General features: G+C 48.2%; 1 protein-coding gene across 2 annotated transcripts in view; it reads right to left on the reverse strand.

Moving 5' to 3' along the window:
- Positions 1–21,059, reverse strand: part of LOC133387053 (collagen alpha-1(XX) chain-like) — a 142,837-nt gene that overhangs the window by 7,020 nt on the left and 114,758 nt on the right. For both annotated transcript variants that reach the window (XM_061631011.1, XM_061631010.1), the window contains exons 15-22: positions 20,733–20,828; positions 19,011–19,064; positions 16,888–16,941; positions 16,301–16,354; positions 14,530–14,601; positions 13,364–13,399; positions 3,188–3,254; positions 1,234–1,422 (exon numbers count right to left, since the gene is read on the reverse strand). In XM_061631011.1, coding sequence (XP_061486995.1) covers positions 1,234–1,422; positions 3,188–3,254; positions 13,364–13,399; positions 14,530–14,601; positions 16,301–16,354; positions 16,888–16,941; positions 19,011–19,064; positions 20,733–20,828 — 622 coding nt within the window. The remainder of the gene's footprint in view (positions 1–1,233; positions 1,423–3,187; positions 3,255–13,363; positions 13,400–14,529; positions 14,602–16,300; positions 16,355–16,887; positions 16,942–19,010; positions 19,065–20,732; positions 20,829–21,059) is intronic.

Consider the following 21,059-nt stretch of genomic DNA (forward strand, 5'->3'; position numbering starts at 1 on the left):
GCTGGCCCTTGACACCCAGGAGACACGAGTGGGGGAAAAACATTAGGGAGGAAAAAAAATAATCTATTGGCCAAGAATACCACCATCTTTGCACAGGCCTGACAGTGTTATAGAATTTGAAGACCATAAATTATAGAATTTAGAGAAAGTGAAGAACATGAAGTCCAGTCCTCCTGCTCTCCCCAGGGCTGGATACCCTCTGTCTGCTGCAGGGGTAGCCAATGTGGTACCCTCCAGAAGTTACTGGTCTCCAACTCCCATTAGCTCCTGTCAACATGGTCAATGGTCAGGGATGATGAGAATTGTAGTCCACCACTAACTGGAGGGTACCACATTGGCTATGTTAGGTCTACATAGTTGCCATCTGAAGACTTCTAAGGAAGGTGTTAATTCTCACAGGAACAAAGGAAACTGTATTGCCTTAGGTCAGACAGATTGCCTTAGGTCCATGCATTCAGTACTGGTAAACATCAATGAAAGTCTCCAAGGTTTCAGGCAGGAGTCTTCCTCCAGCCTAACTAGAGAAACTAGGAATTGAACCTGAGGCTTTCTGCATGCAAAACTACCTCCCTCCCCAGCATCCAATGATAACTCAACTCAATAAACCTTGAATGAAAGAAGCTATAAAAACTGGAGATGGTTATCTGCCCTGCTGATTAAAAACATGGAGCCTAATTTTGATGATAATCTCTGCGTACCCATAAAGATAGTGAAAGATTGTCACTGTCTTCCTTCCTTTCCTCTCCCCATGATTTGCCACTGTCAAATCCCTGTTATTATTGCTTCCAGGAAGTGGGGAGGGAAGGTGTTTAGGGGCTGGTTGGATGGCAACAGTGTTGGAAGGGAGTTCTTTACTAATTCAGATGAAAATTCAAGCTGGAGAAGAATTCCAGGATTACAATGTTCACTTTCTTTTATTTTCTTTGGGGGTGGGGGAACAAGCACTGTAAACCTTTTTGAGGTTTGTGTTTCAAGTTTGGAACTAAGAGTTTTGGTGACACTTTCATTGGATTGGGCTGTACAACTGCACAGCTGTACGTGGAGTGGAAGGGAGGAACACTGTATCCTTCAAGAGATCCTGTTGAGAGGCATGCTAAAATTATGATACAAAGCCAGCCTTCATATCAGCCCTAGCCAGCATGGCTAATGGTCAAAAATAATGGGAGTTGTAGTCCAACAACATCTGGAAAGCACCAGGTTGAGGAAGGCTGGAATAGGCACTTCTTTTGATACCTCTTTCTCCAGGATATCCGTCTCTGCCAGGCTGTCCAGGCATCCCAACTTCTCCTCTTTCTCCTTTCATGCCAGGGGCCCCAGGAAGACCAGGTGGCCCAGGCTCTCCAACCTTCAGTCTATCCTCCCAAATAGGAACTGGCTTCCGTGAATGTTCATGGATGAATGAGTCAAACTTTAACACATGAGCTGAAGGAAGGAAGGAAGGAAGGAAAGTCTCTGGTTTACAATCTCTCTTATTTCCTAGGATGCATCTGCTTGTTACCTTTGTCAGAGTATTTCTTGAATACACATCCACACTGTGGAATTATTATTATTATGAGTGTTTAGGGATCGCCAACCTTTTTGGGCTCGTGGTCACATTTGCAATATGAAGAAACTGTTGTGGGCACCTTGCACACGCCGCAACCATGCATGCACACAATGCAAACATACATACATTCCCCCTTTAGGTTTTTAAAAAGCCTTCAATTTTTATTCAACAACAAATGGCTTCTTTCAAGCCTAATTTCAGTGGGAGAATGGGACTCTGAGGGCACCGGCACCAGGAAAGGCCTCTATAGGCACATGGATGCCTGCAGACACCATGTTGGTAACAATTCCCAGAGTGGTTTAACAATAGATCCCTCTTTCCCAGGAAATCCTGGGAATGGTAGCTCTGCAAGGGGAATGGAGGTCTCCTACCAACTCTCAGCACCTTAAACAACTTACAGTTACCAGGATTCTTTTTTTTTTAAGTTAACAAATTTTAATATAAGCTGTAAACACTTACAAAAAAACTTAGTTTGGGTATGCATGGTGTTAGCAGAGACTTTCCTCCTTTCACAGGAAGAGAGCTTCTTCTAAAACAGCACTGTGATGATTGTGCATCTAACTTCCACCACCTTTCAACTCACCCTAGCTCCTGAGTGGGGGGTTTGGGATGAGTGGGTTCCAGGAGTTGCAGATTAATTTAAATTTAGGAGAGGGAAACTACAAGCTAACTCAACAGTGATCGACTGGGTATATAAGGGGTAAGACGGTTTTTCAGGTATCCTAGTCCCAAGCTGTATAGGGCTTTATATGCCAAAACTAGAACCATGAACTTAGTCTGGTAGCTAAAACATAGCCAGTGCAATTATTTCAGCAGCGGTGATACCCTGCCCCAGTGAGCAGTCTCGCCACCACATTTTGCACCAGCTGCACCTTCCGGACCAACCTCAAGGGTAGCCCCATATACAGCTCATTACAGTAATCCAGCCTAGAGGTTACCATTGTGTGGACAACAGTGGTCAGGCTATCCTGGTCCAGAAATGGACACAGCTGCCTTACCAGCCAAACCTGGTAAAAGACACTCCTAGTCACCTGTGCATCTAGCTACAAAGATGGATCCAGGAGCATGTCCAGACTACAGACCTGCTCTTTCAGAGGGAGTACAACCCCATCCAAAGCAGGCAACAGTCCAATTATCTGAACTTGGGAACCACCAACCCACAGTTTCTCTGCCTTGCTAGGATTCAGACTCAGTTTATTGGCCCTCATCCAGCCTCCACTGAATCCAGGCAGCGGTCCAGGGCTTGCATGGCCTCTCCCAATCCAGATGTTACAGAGAAATAGAGCTGGGTATCGTCAGCGTACTGCTGACCACTCACCCCTATTTTCTAGAGTTGGGAACTTGCTACAAAAATGTAATGCTATAATATGTTAATCCCGAATTTGATCAGATTACTTGGAAACAGTGCAGCCACAGGGATCAGAGTGTTATCACAGCCCTGCTCCCTAGCAGAATTATCCACAGATTAGCCCCACCAGTGTAATCAGAAAGGCAAAACTCCATATAATCTGAATTGTGGGATGGGTTCTGGCAATGTCAGCGCGTTTTGCCAATATAGTGGCAGAAGATAAAACGGTTCACAGGAGAGAGACTGCATCGGGAAGCAAGTTAGTTCAAGTTGATTGACAGGGATGTACTTACACTGAATTAAGCGCTCACAAGCCTGATTAACAAGATGATAGATTGTGGCTAAAGATTGTGCTTCACCCTAAGGGGGAAGAAAGGGGAAAAAAAGAACAATGTGTTCTAAACAGAAGGCAGGCATAACACAGGAGCTGAAGCAGTTGCATCAGCATAAAGGCCAAGTTAAAACCCTCCTCCCTGATTTTCCACCTTTCCACATGCAGGCGGAGTGCGCCATCGTTTATTTAGTGTCGTTTTGGCAAGCAGCAAAAGATTTCAGAGTTTTAGCCCCAATCTTAATTCTGGAAGTGGGAAGAAAAGAGAACATATATATTATGCATGTCTCTTGAGGCCCAGCCAAGTTTGAGAAATTAAAACCGCATCATCCGCATAGAGCAGAATAGATACCTTTGTATGCCCGATCTTGGGTGGATGAGATTGTATTGTCTCCAACACAGATGGAAGATCAGCCAAATATAGATTGAATAAAGTGGGAGCAAGGACACACCCTTGTCTAACACCACGTGAAGAGATATTAAAAAAAAACTCCAAGAAACAACAGGTGTTGCCCCTGCGATAATAACGAAGTAGAGTCTATCTCACACATCTTCTTTAATTGCAGTTATTACGAAGGGGCCAGAAAAGACCTAATATACCCTATTATGCAGTCTTTTCCAGGCCATTCTTTTGAGTCCCTTTTGATTGTTTTGCTTGAGGGTTCAGATAAGGCAATAACTGAGCAAGTGGCAAAATTCCTGAACTTGGCCATCTGGATTAGACCCTGTAAGATTGTTAACGGTAACTAAATTATTTGAGTTGTTTATATAACCCAGTTTGTTGTTCGTTGTACCCCATGTTACTATGTAGTCTTATTTTATAACTCCCAGTATTATGTTTTATATTTGTGGTCAGTTGACTGTAAATAAAGATGATGATGATATTATGCATGTATGTTATCTATGAATCATGCCAAATCAGGGAAGCTTTCTTTAAATGTGGGGAAACACCGGTGGGTTTGGCAGCCTGCCTCCCCATGAATTCCAAGGTGGTATAGTCCTGAGAAGACAGGCTCATCTGCTCTTTCTGAACATCTGGATTCTCCTTACAGCCTTTGCCCATAACTGCCCTTTCTCTCAAAGGCTGAATGTGTGTTTTCCGGGTGCTGCAATCAGTTTGCGGGAGTGGACAGGCTTAAACTTTCACTTTGGAATGTATTTGAAGATGTGCTCTGAACAGTCTCAACATCGAAATAAAACACATAATAAAACATGGCAACCTACTCTCTGAGCGCAAGGGCACCACCCTACCTGTCTTGCACACAGACGGTCCCAGGTTCAGTCCCCAGCGGCATCTCCGGGTAGGGCTGGGAAAGATTCCCTGCCTGAAATCCTGAAGAACTGCTGCCAGTCAGTGTAGACAATACTGAGCTAGATGGACCAATGGTCTCACTCAATACAAGGCAGTTTCCTATGTTCCTCAATAACCCACAATGAAATGCTAACAATATTCATGCGTCGCTCTTCTGGTATACTTTGGCACAAATAAAATGTTGATTTTAAAACATCAACGCTTTTTATTTAGTGCCCCAAACTGCTGTAAGAATTGTGTATTAATAAAGCGCTCCTCAAAGCAACAGTAAATTTAAACACAATTACATCTACACATGGAACCTGAAGAGACATTCAAGCAGAGAGTTTTTGATGCTTAAAATTAATGTGGATAAATATTGCCATTAAAATGTATTCATTTCTGAATATTCAATGAAGCCCAGCCATCCTTTGTGAGTGAATAAGCAAACCCTATTTGAAGTTGCATCTCTCTATTTATCTGTTTATCTACACAACACACACACACATATATATATTGCAACAGGTAATAAAGCAATCAAAATGCAGAAAACAACTTGAAAATAGGCATTGCCATTATCCGTAGAAGCTCGTAATGAAATGAAAATTGAGCCCTGTATCAAACAGTGAGATTTTTGATGACGCTGTCTAGATTGATGTGCAGTCTTTACACAAAATTAAACAAAAACTGGGCAGGATGCCCAGGTTAGAAAAAGTGAAAAATGCTGTCATATCATAAAAAAAAAATCAGAAAGGAAAACTGGGAGGGGGTGGAGTGCAATAGAGTGTTTTTCTATAAACAAAAAGTCAGATGCCAATGAAAAATTATAGAAAGTCTTTCACCTGGTCCTGAAGATAGCTGCAGAGGGAATCTAGCAAAAGCTTAAAACCCACCAGCCAGCCCAAAAAGCAAAAAAACAAGATACCTAATGGGATGTTTAGCACACTTGGGTACAGTTGCAACAGAGGAAGGGATCCCATAAGGCTTCCTATCATTATTCCTAGTAGTTTGATTTCCTTAGAACGTTTGAATCGGGGCTGGGGAACCTCAAGCCCAGGGGCCAAATGCATCTCTTTGTCTGGCCCTCAAAACTCTCCCCAGGCTTTACCTCTCACAGGCTCTGCTTCTCACCCTCCTTGAGTGTTTCTGCCTGACTAGATTGTGACTTGTGGCTTGCCTAGATGGACAGGGGTGTATGTAGAAGCTTGCCTAGATGGACAGGGGTGTATGTAGAAACTTGCCTACTACAGAAAGGTAATATTTACATAAATTGCTCTGTCAACTTGTGCTTCTTGCCCCACCTACCACCGGCATGTGGCCCTCAGAAGGTAGCTTAGAAGGGAATGCGGCCCTCATGGTGAAAAAGGTTCCCCAACCTGGTTTAAATGTTGGGGATTTTTAAGCATCCCAAATTTTGGAAGATATTTTTTCCTGTTTTACATTTAGCAGTACTTTTATGAAAACCCATGAAACAGGAACAATTTCCCCATGTTCTGTATCAAAACAGAACATTGTCCCCGATCTGTCTTTATGTTGCAACTTACCCCTGACCCATGTGAAGGAAACTAGCTAATAGCCTGTCTGCTTCAGCAGTGTCATGGCCCCATCAGAGGACTCCTCAGATGAGGACAACTCAGGAGTAACAGCAGCAGACCCAGGAGCAGCAGGAGACACGGAGGAGCCTCCTGAGAATCCAGCTCCTTCTGTCCCTCAGCTGCAGAGCACCCCAGGGACAGCAGAGGCCCTGCAGCCAGACACAGACAGTGAACAGGATACTCCCCCCTCACCTGCAGAACGTAAACAGCAGAAGGTCAGGCAGAAGAGAGGCAGGCCTGTCTCCTTAAGGCCCAAACGCTGAGGGCTCACACCTGCTGTCCATCCTGCTCTTTATAAGGCACACCTTGGCTGCAGCTTGTTGCTGACTGCAATGTTAGGCGTGGCTTTGTGTAGACCTAGTTTCCCTGCAGCATCTCTTTGACTGACCTCCTTGGTAATTGATCCCGGACCTCCACTGACCTCGCTTCTGGACTTCTGACTTGGCAAGTACGCTTCGGATAGGCCTGGCAGATTTACTACCCGACTGCTGGCTAAGGACTTTCCTTCCCTGCCAAAGACCCAGGAATTTCCAGCCCCCCCTGACACTGCTGATGCAGTGTAGAGCTGACAGTTTGCAGTCAGCCCAAACAAAGCAGGCAACAAAGGAATGGGGGAAGTGCTGACCATGGAGCAACTCCAGCAGGAAAACTTGCTCCTGTGCTCACAAGTAGAACGGCTGCTGTTGGCCGTCCAAGGCTTGCAAACCCAGCTAGCAGCAGCCCCACCCCCTCTCCCTATAGGGAGAGCCAAGTGCCCTGTGACTCTCCCAGAGAAATTTACTGGGGCTTCCGACCAGCTCTCAGCCTTCTTGGCCCAGGCCCAGCTCTTCATGGAGTTACGCCCAGAGGCCTTCCCAGATGATAAGACCCGGGTGGGATTCTTGATTAACCTCTGCACCGGGGCGGCAGCTAGATGGGCCATGCCCCTGCTCCTCGAGCGGAGCCCCGTGCTCAACAACCTAGCCGCCTTCACCAGAGAACTGAAGGCTATGTTTGAGGACCCAGTCCAATCTGCCACAGCCAACCGCCGGATACGCAGGCTGCGGCAAGGCTGACGCCCCTTGGGGGAATATGTAACAGACTTTCGTCTATTGCAACAAACCCTGGGCTGGAACAAAGCCGCTCTCATGGACCAGTTTCAGGACGGGCTGTCGGATGAGCTCCTGGATGAGCTAGCTAGGGTGGAGCGCCCTGGAACCCTGCAAGCCCTCATACTCCTGTGTCTCCAGATTGATGGGAGGCTGGAAAGCAGACGTGCTGCCAACCGACCCCGGCCAGTCTACAGAGCATCAGCCCCAGTGGCTGGGCCCTTGGAGCCTGTCGGCAAGGACCCTACACCCCCGGCAGAACCGATGCAGCTGGGAGGGGCTCGGCCACGTCTCTCTGCGGCCGAAAAGCTGCGACGCCGGCAACAGGGCCTCTGCCTGTATTGCGGGACTCCGGGACATTTTGCAGCCCAGTGTTCCGTGAAATGACCCACAGCCCCTGCCTCGGGAAATGCCCATGCCCCGGCCTTCACAGGCCCCTGAGCCGGGGCACCCTCATGGTTCAAGGGGCCTGCCACCTCAGTTCCTCACCACCCAAGCATCTGACCGTGTTGATCGCACTGACAGTCCCCGGAAGGGGGACCCTACAAGTACCCGCCATGCTGGACTCAGGATCCACCAGCAATTTTATGGACGTGTCCTTTGCCAAGCTCCACCGGGTTCCTAGTCAACCCATTCACCGCCCCCTCCTGGTGGAGACTATTGATGGCCGGCTTCTTGCCTCGGGCCCTGTAGTACAGGAGACAGTGCCGCTCGACATGGCCCTGGGGGAGCACGAGGAAAGCCTCCAGTTCTACCTGGCTGCCGCATCCCACTTCCCGGTCATGCTGGGCCTGGCATGGCTCCAGCGGCATGACCCCATCATCCAGTGGTCCACGGGCCGACTGACCCTCGGATCCCCCTATTGCCAAGTCAACTGCTGGAGGCCGAAGGAGCGCATCCTGATGACCCAGGAGGCAAGCTCCATGCCCGAGGCCTTACCGGAACAGTACCGGGAGTTCACGGATGTGTTTGGGAAGCAAGAGGCAGACCAGTTGCCGCCCCATCATCCTTACGACTGTCCCATTGACCTGCTCCCCGCAGCCAAGATTCCCGTGGGCCGGCTTTATTCCCTGTCAGAACCCGAACTGGCAGCCCTCAGAGAGTTCCTCGACAAGAACCTGCGCCGAGGGTTCATTCGCCCTTCCACGTCCCCTGCAGCTGCCACTGTCCTCTTTGTCAAAAAGAAATGTGGGGAACTCTGGCTGTGCAATGACTACCGCGCCCTCAACCAGATTACAGTTCGGAATCGCTACCCTCTGCCCCTGATCCCAGAACTGTTAGAGCGGCTGCGGGGCACTCGCATTTTCACCAAACTAGACCTGAGAGGGGCCTACAACCTGGTGCATATGTGGGAGGGCGATGAGTGGAAGACGGCCTTCCGCACCCGTTATGGGCACTTTGAGTACACTGTGATGCCGTTTGGCTTGTGCAACGCCCCTGCCGTCTTCCAGCACTTCATGAACGACATCTTCCGGGACCTCCTAGACCGCTTCCTGGTGATCTACTTGGATGACATCCTGATCTACTCGCGGAACCCCTCGGAACATAAGGAGCACGTTCGAGCGGTGCTGCAGCGCCTGCGGGAGCACCGCCTCTTCGCCAAGCTCGAAAAATGCGCCTTTGACCTCACGACCGTGGATTTCCTAGGTCATCGGATCACGCCCTCGGGTATCCAGATGGACCCCGCCAAAATTGAGACCATCCTGCACTGGGCAGCTCCACAAAGCCCCAAAGATGTGCAGCGCTTCTTGGGCTTCGCCAACTATTACCGCCGGTTCATCTCCCACTTCTCTGAACTCACCACGCCCATATCAGACTTGCTTCGAGGCAAAGAGAAGTTTGTTTGGACCGAGGCCGCTCAACAGGCCTTCCGGCGCCTCCAACACGCCTTTACATCTGAACCCATCCTCCAGCAACCCGACCCTACCCGACCTTACATAGTGGAGGCCGATGCATCGGATAAGGCAGTGGCAGCGGTCCTACTTCAGCCGGTGGGGAGCAAGCAGTCCCTGCTCCCCTGTGCGTTCCACTCCCGGAAACTCAACGCTTCGGAACAGAACTACACCATTTGGGAGAAGGAGTTACTGGCCATCAAAGTAGCCTTCGAAACCTGGCGTCATCTCCTGGAAGGGGCACGCCATCCGGTCCAGGTACGAACAGACCAGCGAAACCTGGAGCACCTGCAAAGCGCCCGACGGCTAAACCAACGCCAGATCCGGTGGTCCCTGTTTTTCTCCTGGTTCCAGTTCACGGTCATCTACCTCCCTGGCCGCCGAAACACCCTAGCAGACGCGCTCTCTCGCAAACCAAAATACCGAGCCGAGCAGGTCGATCGCCCCCTTTGCCCAATTCTTCGCCCAGAGAACTTCGCCGCTACCCACCAGCCACAACCCCTCCTGGACCGGGTGCAGGAACAGCAGCAAAAGGACCCGTACACCCTGGCCCAGCAGCGAGAGCTCCAGTCAGGGATGCCCGCCCGGGACAGCCCCTTTTCCTTGCAGCAGGGCCTCTTGTATCACCGGAACCGGTTGTACGTTCCCCCAGGAGCTCTGCGGGGAGAGGTGCCCCACCTCTGCCATGACAGCCAGCCGGCAGGGCATTTTGGAACGTATAAAATCCTCCACCTGGTCCTACGGGATTTTTGGTGGCCCCAGGTCCAAGCGGACGTCAAGGACTATGTAGCGGCCTGTGATACCTGCCAGCGAGCCAAGAGCCACCCCGGCAAGCCCCCGGGGCTCCTGCTCCCACTGCCTACCCCCCCCAGGCCCTGGCACTCGGTCTCCCTGGATTTTATCACGGACTTACCGGCCTCCCGGGGAATGACCACCATCCTCGTAGTCGTAGACCTGTTCACCAAGATGGCCCATTTCCTCCCCTGTGCCGGCCTACCCTCTGCCCCAGAAACTGCGCAACTGTTCTTGACCCAGGTTTTCTGGTTACACGGCCTCCCCGACCACCTGATCTCTGACCGAGGAGCCCAGTTCACCGCCCAGTTCTGGCAGGCCCTGTTTTGGGCCCTGAACGTCCAGATCCACTTGTCCTCCACCCACCACCCTCAATCAGATGGACAAACAGAACGTACCAACGCCACCATCGAACAATACCTGCGGTGTTACACCTGCTTCCAACAGGACAATTGGGTGGATCTGTTACCACTGGCGGAGTTCGTGTATAATAACTCCGTGCGTGCCTCCACGCGCCAGACCCCGTTCTTTGCCTCTTACAGCTACCACCCCCGATTCTTCCCCTCAGTGCGACCCCCGTCGCCGGTCCCTGCTGCGGATGTCATGCTGCAGGAGTTGCAGGCCCTGCAGGCAGTCCTGAAGGAGCAGCTGGAGCAGGCCAAGGACGCGTATAAGCGCTTTGCTGACCACCACCGCCAACCAGGCCCGCCGCTGAAGGTAGGCGACCGGGTATGGCTCTCAACCAAATTCCTGCGTTCGCAACGGCCGTCTCACAAGCTGGAGGCTCGGAATGCAGGTCCCTTCCGGATCACCCAGCAAATTAACCCGGTGGCGTTCCAGCTCCAACTCCCTGCCTCCTTCCGCATTCACCCTGTCTTCCATAGATCACTGCTGACTCCCGCTCTCCCGCCTCACCCCTTGGGTAGTCAACCACGGCCCCCACCACCGATACAAGTCAACGGGGAAGAGGAATTCGAAGTGGCGCAGATCCTGGACTCCTGGAGGCATCGGGGCTGCCTCCAGTACCTCATAGACTGGCAGGGGTATGGCCCTGAGGAACGCTCATGGGAAGATGCCGCGCAGGTGTATGCCCCTCGTCTGGTCCGGCGCTTCCACCAGCGCTACCCGGATAAGCCGGGCCCCAGCGGGAGGCGGAGGGTTGGTCGTGGGGCGGGGGATAGTGTCATGGCCCCGTCAGAGGACTCCTCAGATGAGGATGACTCGGGAGTAACAGCAGCAGACCCAGGAGCAGCAGGAGACACGGAGGAGCCTCCTGAGAATCCAGCTCCTTCTGCCCCTCAGCTGCAGAGCACCCCAGGGACAGCAGAGGCCCTGCAGCCAGACACAGACAGTGAACAGGATACTCCCCCCTCACCTGCAGAACGTAGACAGCAGAAGGTCAGGCAGAAGAGAGGCAGGCCTGTCTCCTTAAGGCCCAAACGCTGAGGGCTCACACCTGCTGTCCATCCTGCTCTTTATAAGGCACACCTTGGCTGCAGCTTGATGCTGACTGCAACGTCAGGCGTGGCTTTGTGTAGACCTAGTTTCCCTGCAGCATCTCTTTGACTGACCTCCTTGGCAATTGATCCCAGACCTCCACTGACCTCGCTTCTGGACTTCTGACTCGGCAAGTACGCTTCGGATAGGCCTGGCAGATTTACAACCCGACTGCTGGCTAAGGACTTTCCTTCCCTGCCAAAGACCCAGGAATTTCCAGCCCCCCCTGACACTGCTGATGCAGTGTAGAGCTAACAAGCAGTAGAGGAAATTGAATTTTCTTTTGAGGATGGGCAAAGCAGTCTGAATCCAGATCCACTTGCTGAGGGGGTAAGGATGGGTGGAAGGTGCCTCCCCACTGGTGGAGAAGAGGTCTGCCATGTGATGGGGAGGAAAGGACACCTTGGAGGCCCCCACTACACCTAGGGAAATGCCGTGGGCCTATAACCACCATGCGTTAGACCTTGAAATGGGTCATTCGGGGGTGAGGAGGCAGGCCTATCCATTCCTCCAAGAGCCCAACAACCGGTCCCATTACCTACACCACTTGGCGTAGGTAATTTCCCTCCCATTATTTTCAAAGGCACTTTAAAAAATAATAATCGTAAAAGGAGGGGGAGGGAAACGAAACACGTTGCCCTCAATGTTCCGCCCTGGCTGGTGCAAACCAGCAACACTTTGGAAATGGTGGACTGGTCCACCACTTCACTCTCCCTCCTCCATATTTAGGATTGCATATTAAGGAGCAAGGCACCCTGGGAAAACTGCATCTTCCTTGGCACCTGGGACACTTCTGTTGCAGCATTCCAGAGGCAGTGGAGGGAAATGGCACCCTAGGAAATGGCATTGCACTTCCTTCTGTTCCATAAGTGAAAGGAATTTGTATACCAAACCAGATAATTGCAAACTTCGCACCATCATTCCTACCAATGCAGCAGCAAGGGCTCCTGCACTGATTTAGCACAGAAATGAAGAGTGGTGCTCAATGCTAGTCCTATTTAAAATAGGCCCATTGACATCACTAACTTAGGATCATTAATGTCAGTGGCTTAATGTCAGTAGGATTTAGCTGGATTCAACCCATAGTCAGGCCACTGGTTAGGGACTGGGAAGAAAATTGATTCAGTTCACATGAAAAGGCCTAAATTCAGTTGATTTGCACCTTCCAATACAATTTGCAAACGGACATGCAGCCATCCTTCAAAATTCACATTTCTCCAAACTTTGCAACGCAGTCCTCCGGCCAAGTAACATGTATAAGAATGCATATGCTAGTGAAAATAACATATAACATGCATTATATTAGAGGAAATTGCTTTGTAAAAATTTGTATATTAGGGAAAATGGCACTAAAATGCTGATAATTTTTCATGAGAAGTTTACTGAAAACAAAGGGTGTAGTTGTTCAGGGTCTCGGGGGGGTGTCTTAGACTATTTTGGGAGGAGGGTCCTAGAAGGGTCCCTGTGTCTAGTGTCCTCTGAACCGATCAGCATGAAAGGAGAGTGCGTTGGCCACTAAGAAGAGTCTTCTAACTTACTTCCTTGTCCTTTTCTGCTGATTGGAGCCAATCAGAGTGAAAGGAGGTGAGTCAGCCACTGAGAAGACTCTTTTCAATAGCTAACACTCTCCCCTTTCATGCTTATTGGCCCTTGGGGACATCTGTTGTTGCGGGAGAAGGCATTAACAAGCATCTCATTCTCAACCCAGCAGTAAAAACGCAGGGGGAGGGGCATGGCTGTGACTATCATGAAGGGACCCTGCATGTCTGAATTTGCCATTACATTATTGTCACCAACCAATGCAGAAATGTGGAGAACTGAACTTAAGACTGGAAAAATGAGAAACAGAGAAAAACAGAAATTGATGTATTCGCCCATCTCTTGCTACTGGTCCATTGAGCTCAGCGCTGACTTCACTGTTAGCCATTCAAAGCTGTGCTGCAAAGTGTTTTTTTTAAAAAAAGAAAAGCCAAAGAGACTCACTTTCTCTCCCTTTTCTCCTTTTGGACCAGGCAGCCCCTGGAGGAGAAAACAAAGCAAAAGGCAATTGTTAAATACATTTTATCCTTGGAGGCAGTGAATGAAAAGGTCACTTTAAGAACTGCTACAGTATCGGGGCCAGTTTGCTTGATTCTTCGTAGACGCCTGCATGGACATAACACCGTTGATTGATGTAAACCCCCTGCAGGCAGATGCCAAAGTGACGGCAAAGTTTCCAGTAAGCCTCCTTTACAAGTTTGTAATCTCTCTTGAGCAAAAATGCCGCCCTGCAGATAGTGGGCACAGGCCTTCAGCAGTAAGAATACCCGGCCAAAAGCATCATCCATTTCCCTATATAGCACAATCCTGGCACATGATGCTTTACATGGTACAGGTTGATAAGCAGCTCTGGTCTGGTCAATATCTGGATGGAAGACCACCTGAGAATGAATGCCAACATGGGTCACATGATGGAAGGAAGGTGGGATATAAATGTAAAAGATAATTTGATCTGAAAGAAAAGAAAAAAAGCAATGACCTTTCCATAACACCTCGTGCAGTTAAGCAACTGTGCATGCATGTGAAGCTATGAATCCAACCAGTACTTCATAGGGATGGTACTCAAAGGTACTGATTATTGATTGGTCTTCTGTTAAAACAAATTGTGCTATTCTTCCATTTGATTTTATGTGTCTCTGTGCTCTTTGTTTTATTGGATTTATACAGGTTTTACAGTTGTTTGGTACAGTGCACTGAATACTCTTATGTATCTCAAAACTTTTTAGAAATAATAAGGCAGATCTCTGTGCTTGCAAATGGGAAATGATGCACAATTAAATCATTGCCTATAAGTGAGAAGCGATGCAACAATTATGTTAATTGCGGGTAGCTAGTGCTATGAAAGCTGTGAAAGAATACTTTGGAAAATCTTCACCTTTGGAGAAAATGACATATCTGACTTTGCAACAAATATTTATTTATGAGATTGTTTGCACTGATAGCCTGCCCTGTCCAAATGACTTGGGGCAGGTAGCGATATGTTAATTGTCCTGGTCATGCAATGCCAGTGCTTCTCAAGAAAAAAAAAAATCCTTGTGAAAAGAAATGGACAAAGTGTGCACATTCCTGGGTTGCTGTGCTCTAGTGTTTGTGAGAAGGGGGAGCCTTACCGTTGGTCCAACTTCCCCTGGGGGACCCCTCTCCCCGCTGCTGCCTCGGCCGCCTGCTATGCCCTGGAAGCCCTGCAGAGAGCAACAGAGAGGTACAGCTGCTGAAAATGTCAGATGATGGAAAGTTACCACTACGCGAGGCTCGAGGGAAACTCGCAAAATGAGCTTGCAAAAGCACCCAAGGTGGGAGCACTGCCTTCCAAGTTGTACCCCACCCAGTCAGGAAAAATAACGTTAAGGCTATATATCATACCTGGTTCATGCTCACTTTGTTTCCTATTAATGTCACAGTTTATGGGCAGGATAGTAGGTCAGAACTGTGTATCCAAGAATGGTGTTATTTTCTCCCTTCAGTTTTTAATGGCTTCATTATGCAGTCAGAATCTTAGCGCATTCTCTCTCTCTCTCTCACACACACACATACACACACACATATACTTCTCTTTTACTTCCTCCTTTTCTTCCTCTCCCCCCCTTCCCCACCCATTTTGTCTTCTCTCCCACTGTTCTGTTCTTCTTCTAATCCTTTTCTCCTCTCCCTCCTTCTTCCCCTTTCTCATTCTTTCTTCTTCATAGCCTAACCTACCCCACAGGGTTGTTGTGGGGATAAAACAGGAGGGGAAAATGCCTACAATACCCTGAGCAATTGTAGAAGGGCAGAATAAAGATGTCACGAGTCAGTGTTGCATTATGGTTAGAGTGTCTGACTAGGACCTGGGAGACCAGGGTTCAAATCCCACACTCAGCCATGAAGCTCACTGGGTGATATTGAGCCAGCCACTGTCTCTCAGCCTAACCTCCCTCACAGGGATGCTGTGAAGATAACCATAGGGAGATGGAGAACCACATATGCCACCTTGAATGCTTTGGAAGAAGGTAGGACATAAAATAATAAATTAAACGAACAGGCCTATTATATTGTGAAAGTGCATGTGTGTATGTATATTGTTCATATATATTAATGAATGGATGCATGGTAGATGTTTTATATGATTTGTATGATTTTTTCAAAAATGGTACAATGTATCTATGTTGTGCTTTTTAAATGTTTTGTAAATTGATTGGAGACCTTCAGTTAACAAACGACGAACAAGTTTAATAAAACAGCAACATGTATACATTTTGTTACTTGCCTTCAACTCTGGATAATGAATCTGCAGATTTCTGCTTTGGAAGATGGGGGCAGGTGGTGGGGATGAGATGGTTGGGCATACTTTCTTTGTTATACATGTACTTTTTTAAAAAAACCCTGTTCAGTAAAATGTCACCGACATCATCCAAAAAAGGAGTTAAAAAGCAGCCACAACAAATGCCCTTAAAGAGCATCATTTTTTTAAAACATCATCATCACAATTGAATCTGGAGTATAGCCAAGAGTGGGTCTTTAAACCTGGTTGAGATTCTTGCTTCTTGCTATTGAAATACATTCTCTCTTCACCCTTCCGCCCCTCCCCTCCGCCCAAAAAAATCTTGAAATGGTGCCCTGCCTTTTCTGATGAAAGAAGAGATTGCTAACAAGGAAATGACTGATACTCTGCTGCGACTTGAGTACAGAATGCAGCTTAGAGAAGATGCTCTGGGGTTTGGGACCAAGTGGCTTTCCAGCTTTTGCCGAACAGCAGCCAGAGGTAGATGCAATGGCAATGAAGACATAGACCATGCCATTCCTTTTGCCTGTTCCTACTAACACGAGGGAAGTGAACTTGACCTGTTCCTCGTAGCAAGCCTTTGGAGCGGATGAGTTACATTCCACAAGACTCAAATCTCTTACCCTTGGTCCTGGTGGACCAGGTGGACCAGCTGTGCCTTCAAGTCCTCGAACACCCTGTGAAACAAGTCAGAACAGCAAGTGAAAGGTTAAGGCTAAAGCAGGGGACAATGCAGGGAGATGTGCAGTTATTAGGGTTAAGAACATAAGATGTGCCTGCTGGATCAGGCCAAGGGCCCATCTCGTCCAGCACCCTCTTCTCACAGTGGCCAGCCAGATCCCCCAATTGGAAGCCCAGAGCTTTGTTTTGGTTTGGGAATTGGTTCAGGAAATGCCTATTTGGTCGGCTTGAATTAAAATGTGAACTGAATAAATTTCTCCTAGATCCAGGAGTGACACAAACAATCTCTAATAATGTACATGGGATTGCTCCCAGGCTAATGAACGGTGCTTTCTCTTCAACTTGTGACTTGAACTGTCTGCACTGAAATTGCTTTCAAATGTTTTCAGTTGCTTCAATTGTTTTGTTGCTTATACGTTTGCCGCCTGGACTCCTTCGAGAGGAGAAGGATGGGATATATATGTAAGATGATGATGATGAGAACATAAAGGCCCACATCGGAAGGCTTTTAGCTGTCCAGCATTTTTACCTTTGATCCTTGAATTCCATCTTTCCCCGGAGGGCCCTGAGGACCCATCATACCCTGCAGACAAACAGAAAGCATATCGTACATCAAACCAATGAAGAGCACCTGGCTCTCAAGGTAAAATATCAGGCGCTTTTCCCAATGGAACAAAGAAGAACTATTTTAAAAAGAACTTCATTTATTTATCTCTCTCCCCCGATGTACACAGCTCCCTTTCCTTTTCTCCTCTCTCCATAATAACCCTTAAGTCATGCACATAGCGATGACCTGTCCATTGCTGCTAATGGGAGGCCTGTGTACTTCCCATCTGTGGAACTAGCAAGGCCCAGCACAGCATATGGCACGCTTGGGCAAAGACCAGGGCCCCAGCTGCGGGTTATTCAGAAAGCAGTGGCTGGGTTTGGGAAGCTGCATACCATTTAAATTGCCCACAAAGCCAGGGCACTGCGGGGAAGTAAAATTATGCTTCCCGGCTCCATGTGCTACTGGGGGAGTGAGTGAGCATGCAAGCCCACCACCAAAAAAGGGAGTCCAGTGGAGGTCTCCCCCACCCCTCAAACTGGAGAAGAGCCAGCACAATTTGAACAAATGGAATCTGTGTTGATATTGTGTCATCATGCAGGTGTGGAAAGCATTTTGAATGGATTTAGCCCAAACTTTGTCCCCCTCAATATCACTCCAAAATCAGTTCTGGATCTGAACACCACTTTCCATCATCCAGACTTACTAGAACCCTGTGCATTTGGGTAATTTCAGCAGTCCAGAAAGACTTCTGGGAGACGACAGGCTTGGTCAAACATGTATGTGGGCCTCTGTTATTAATGCAGTGCAATGCATTTCTATGCAGAAGGCCCCCAAACCTGGATGCTGTGGCCCACAAGCAGTGGTACCCAGTGGAGGCTGGCATGGCTCCATGTCAGTGGGGCAGTGTAATTTGCTCTAGGTTTTAGTTCAAGTTGCTTCACATCAGCACCTTGGACAGCTCCTTGAAAGTTCTAGTGTTATGAGAGGGAGAAAAAGCTTTTCTCTATCCACTCTCTCCAATCTATGCATAATTGCTGGACAAGCACAGTGGGGAGGAGAGTCTGGCTGGGAATCCAGAGTCTGTGAGTTCAAATCCCCGCTTGTGTCTCCTGGGTGTCAAGGGCCAGCTAATGATCACCCCCACAGGGAGTGGCTCAGGGGTTATGTGCCCTGCCACCTGTGCAGCTGTGGGCAAGCTGCATAGTCCCAAGGAGCCCAGTTGCCCCCCAGCTGGCAGTTGCAGACAAGGAAGGGGCTGGCTTGTGCAGCTGTGGCAAGCTGAGCTGGCCCTGGCCAGCTGGGGAGGACTAGCCTCAGAGGGAGGCAATGGTAAATCCCCTCTGAATACCGCTTACCATGAAATCCCTATTCATAGGGTTGCCATAAGTTGGGATCAACTTGAAGGCACTCCATTTCCATTTATCTCCATGCTATGCATAATTTTATACACCTCTTACTCACCTTTTCTCTAAATTAAAAAGCCCCAAATGCTGCAATCTTTCCTCATAGGTGAGTTGCTCCATCCCCTTGATCATCTTGGTTGCACTTTTCTGAACCTTTTCCAGTCATACAATACCCTCACAATGTCACAATGCAGTTCAATTTAGTTTAAAGAAGTTGCCATGTTTTCCAAATATAACAAATAAAAGTAACCCCTTTTTATTTCTCCAAATGTCAGCCTATAGCATATGACGCTTCTGATCTTTTCCATTCTAGAGACTGTTTGAGAACTGGGTGTTCAGAAATCGACCTGTCAAGATCTATTGTTCTCATTCTCACTTGTAGTCTGTTCATCCTTGGCCAAAGTCCCATAAAACGTTCTCTCTTGAAACCAACTTATTCACCTGCAAGATCGCCATAATTCTTTCACTGATCTTCTAAAGCAGCTCTGAGACATCAGATAACATTTGCCAAACTCCAGGGCCTGAGAAGGGGAACCCAAAGCTAATGGAAAGGAGCATTACAGGATTCCCTCGTATGAAGAAACACAGTTTCAAAGTAACAGGGAAAGATTTCAAATCCTGCTTAGGAAAGCTGTCAGGCAATAACAATAGATTAGTGGAAATTTAAAAAATGCAAAATGAGGCATGTGCTATCATTACCTGCATCCCTGGGCTGCCATTGTCCCCTTTGTCCCCTTTAATACCTGGTGGTCCCTAGAATTAGAATGTAGAAACAAAATGATTGAATATATATTCTTTGTACCCTTCATGAGCCAGCATATATCTTTATATCCTCCAGTGTTTCACAGATGAGGGGGGAAAAGAGCACATTTGTGCATTTGTTAAATCCCTTTTCTCACACCGAGAGGTATCCTAGCTGTAACCCTACTCGCATACTATCACATCAACATCCTGTTCCCACAGTGGCCAACCAGGTGCCTGGGGGAAGCCCGCAAGCAGGACCTGAGTGCAAGAGCGCTCTTCCTCACTTGCAATCCCCAGCAACTGATATTCAGAGGCAATACCCTCACGATGTCACAATGCCGGGAGGAGGGGCATAATATAAATCAAATAATAAATCAAATAAATAAATAAATGTGGAGGTAATAAGTAGCCACGCTGGCTAGTAGCTAGTAGCAGCCTTCTCCTCCATGACTTTGTCTAAACCTCTTTTAAAGCCATCCAAGTTGGTGGCCATCACTACCACTCGTGGGAGAGAATTCTATAGCTTGACGGTGCCGCTGCTGTCATAAGAACATAAGAAGAGCCTGCTGGATCTGGCCAGTGGCCCATCTGGTCCAGCATCCTCACAATGGCCAAACCAAATGTCACAATGGGAAGGCTGCAAGTGAGCACAAAAGCACTCACCCCTCCTATGATTTCCAGGAACTGGTATTCAAAAGCAACAGTGGAGGCAGAGCATAGCGAGTAGCAGTTGATAGTCTTAACCTTCAGGAATTTGTCTAACTCTCTTTTAAAGCCATCCAAGTTGGTGGTCCCCAAAAGAGGGTTTTATACACTTTGGACTGGGGTGCGCTCATGTCCTGAGAACAACATTGTGGGGTTGTATTGGCTATCCTGCTGAAAGGTCTTATCTGCTTGCTGTTCATTGTATTCATTTTAGGAATGGGCATGGGTGGTTGCCATTCTGTTTGCCCCAAAAGGAATCAAGGCATTTTGCATTTTCAATCAAACCTGGAGCAGCAGCCATTGCTTCCTCCCCCTTCCTGAAAGTTTCCAACCCTCTTGCGTTATTGGAGGAGGCAGAGAGTCCCCAGGAGGACACCTTTTCATGCTGGGAGAAATGATGCATAGAGCTTGAGGGTTGTTTCCATAGAAGTCATGAGCAGGACTTCCACCTGTGCAACAAGACTTCTTCTCCCTCACTTTCCCCCATGCCCTCCCCCCAAATCTGCTCTGAAGGGTTGGGGGGAACTGCCAGAACAGGTGTTGAGGGTGCATGTAGAGAGAGGAGAAGGAGAGGAAATCTTGTTGCCCAGGCAGAAGTCCTTATGCTAATAGGACAGCTTTGTCAGCTATTTCTGCCAGGGATTCTGGGACTTGCATGCCGATTTCCAGTCCCCAGGTGGAAAACATCATTTGCTAGGGACTGGGAGTGAGCACTATCACCCCTGTCACTTCCTCCTGCCCCACAGGAAGGCCAAGGGAAAGAGGAAGGGTTTAATCAGCATCAGGGTGGGCACAGCCTGCCCACAGTAGACCCTTGCAAGAGTTTAAGCAAGGGTGCTTGTCTGCGTAAGCTGCCTTGATCTAATTTTTCCTTCCCCTCCAAATTTTACTCAGGAGCTTGTCCTGGGTCAATTCCTGAAGTGTGGTATGTTAGCAAAACCCAAATGGGAAAAGAAACAGAAAGTGACTTACTATGGGGCCCTGTACAGCCAACCCTTGGGAGCCTGGTGTCCCTTGCTGTCCTCCTGGACCTTCTGCTCCAACTTGACCAGGTGGACCTGCCTCACCCTAAGGCCATCAGATGCAAAGAAAACAAGGAAATGCATTCACACATTAATATCTTCTACAGACTCTGATTTCCAGCACAGTCCTCCTTTGCAAACTCCAAACTCAATGTCAAAAGATAGGAAGAAATTGAAAGCTCCCTTTCCTCATGTGTACAGCCAATAAGATCTTGATTTAATTTGAACCCAGTTGCTTCTAGCAGATTTTAAAATATTTGATACCTACATCCTCTCA

This window comes from Rhineura floridana, chromosome 6 (genome assembly GCF_030035675.1).
Source record: "Rhineura floridana isolate rRhiFlo1 chromosome 6, rRhiFlo1.hap2, whole genome shotgun sequence".
In the NCBI taxonomy this organism is placed as follows: domain Eukaryota; kingdom Metazoa; phylum Chordata; class Lepidosauria; order Squamata; family Rhineuridae; genus Rhineura; species Rhineura floridana.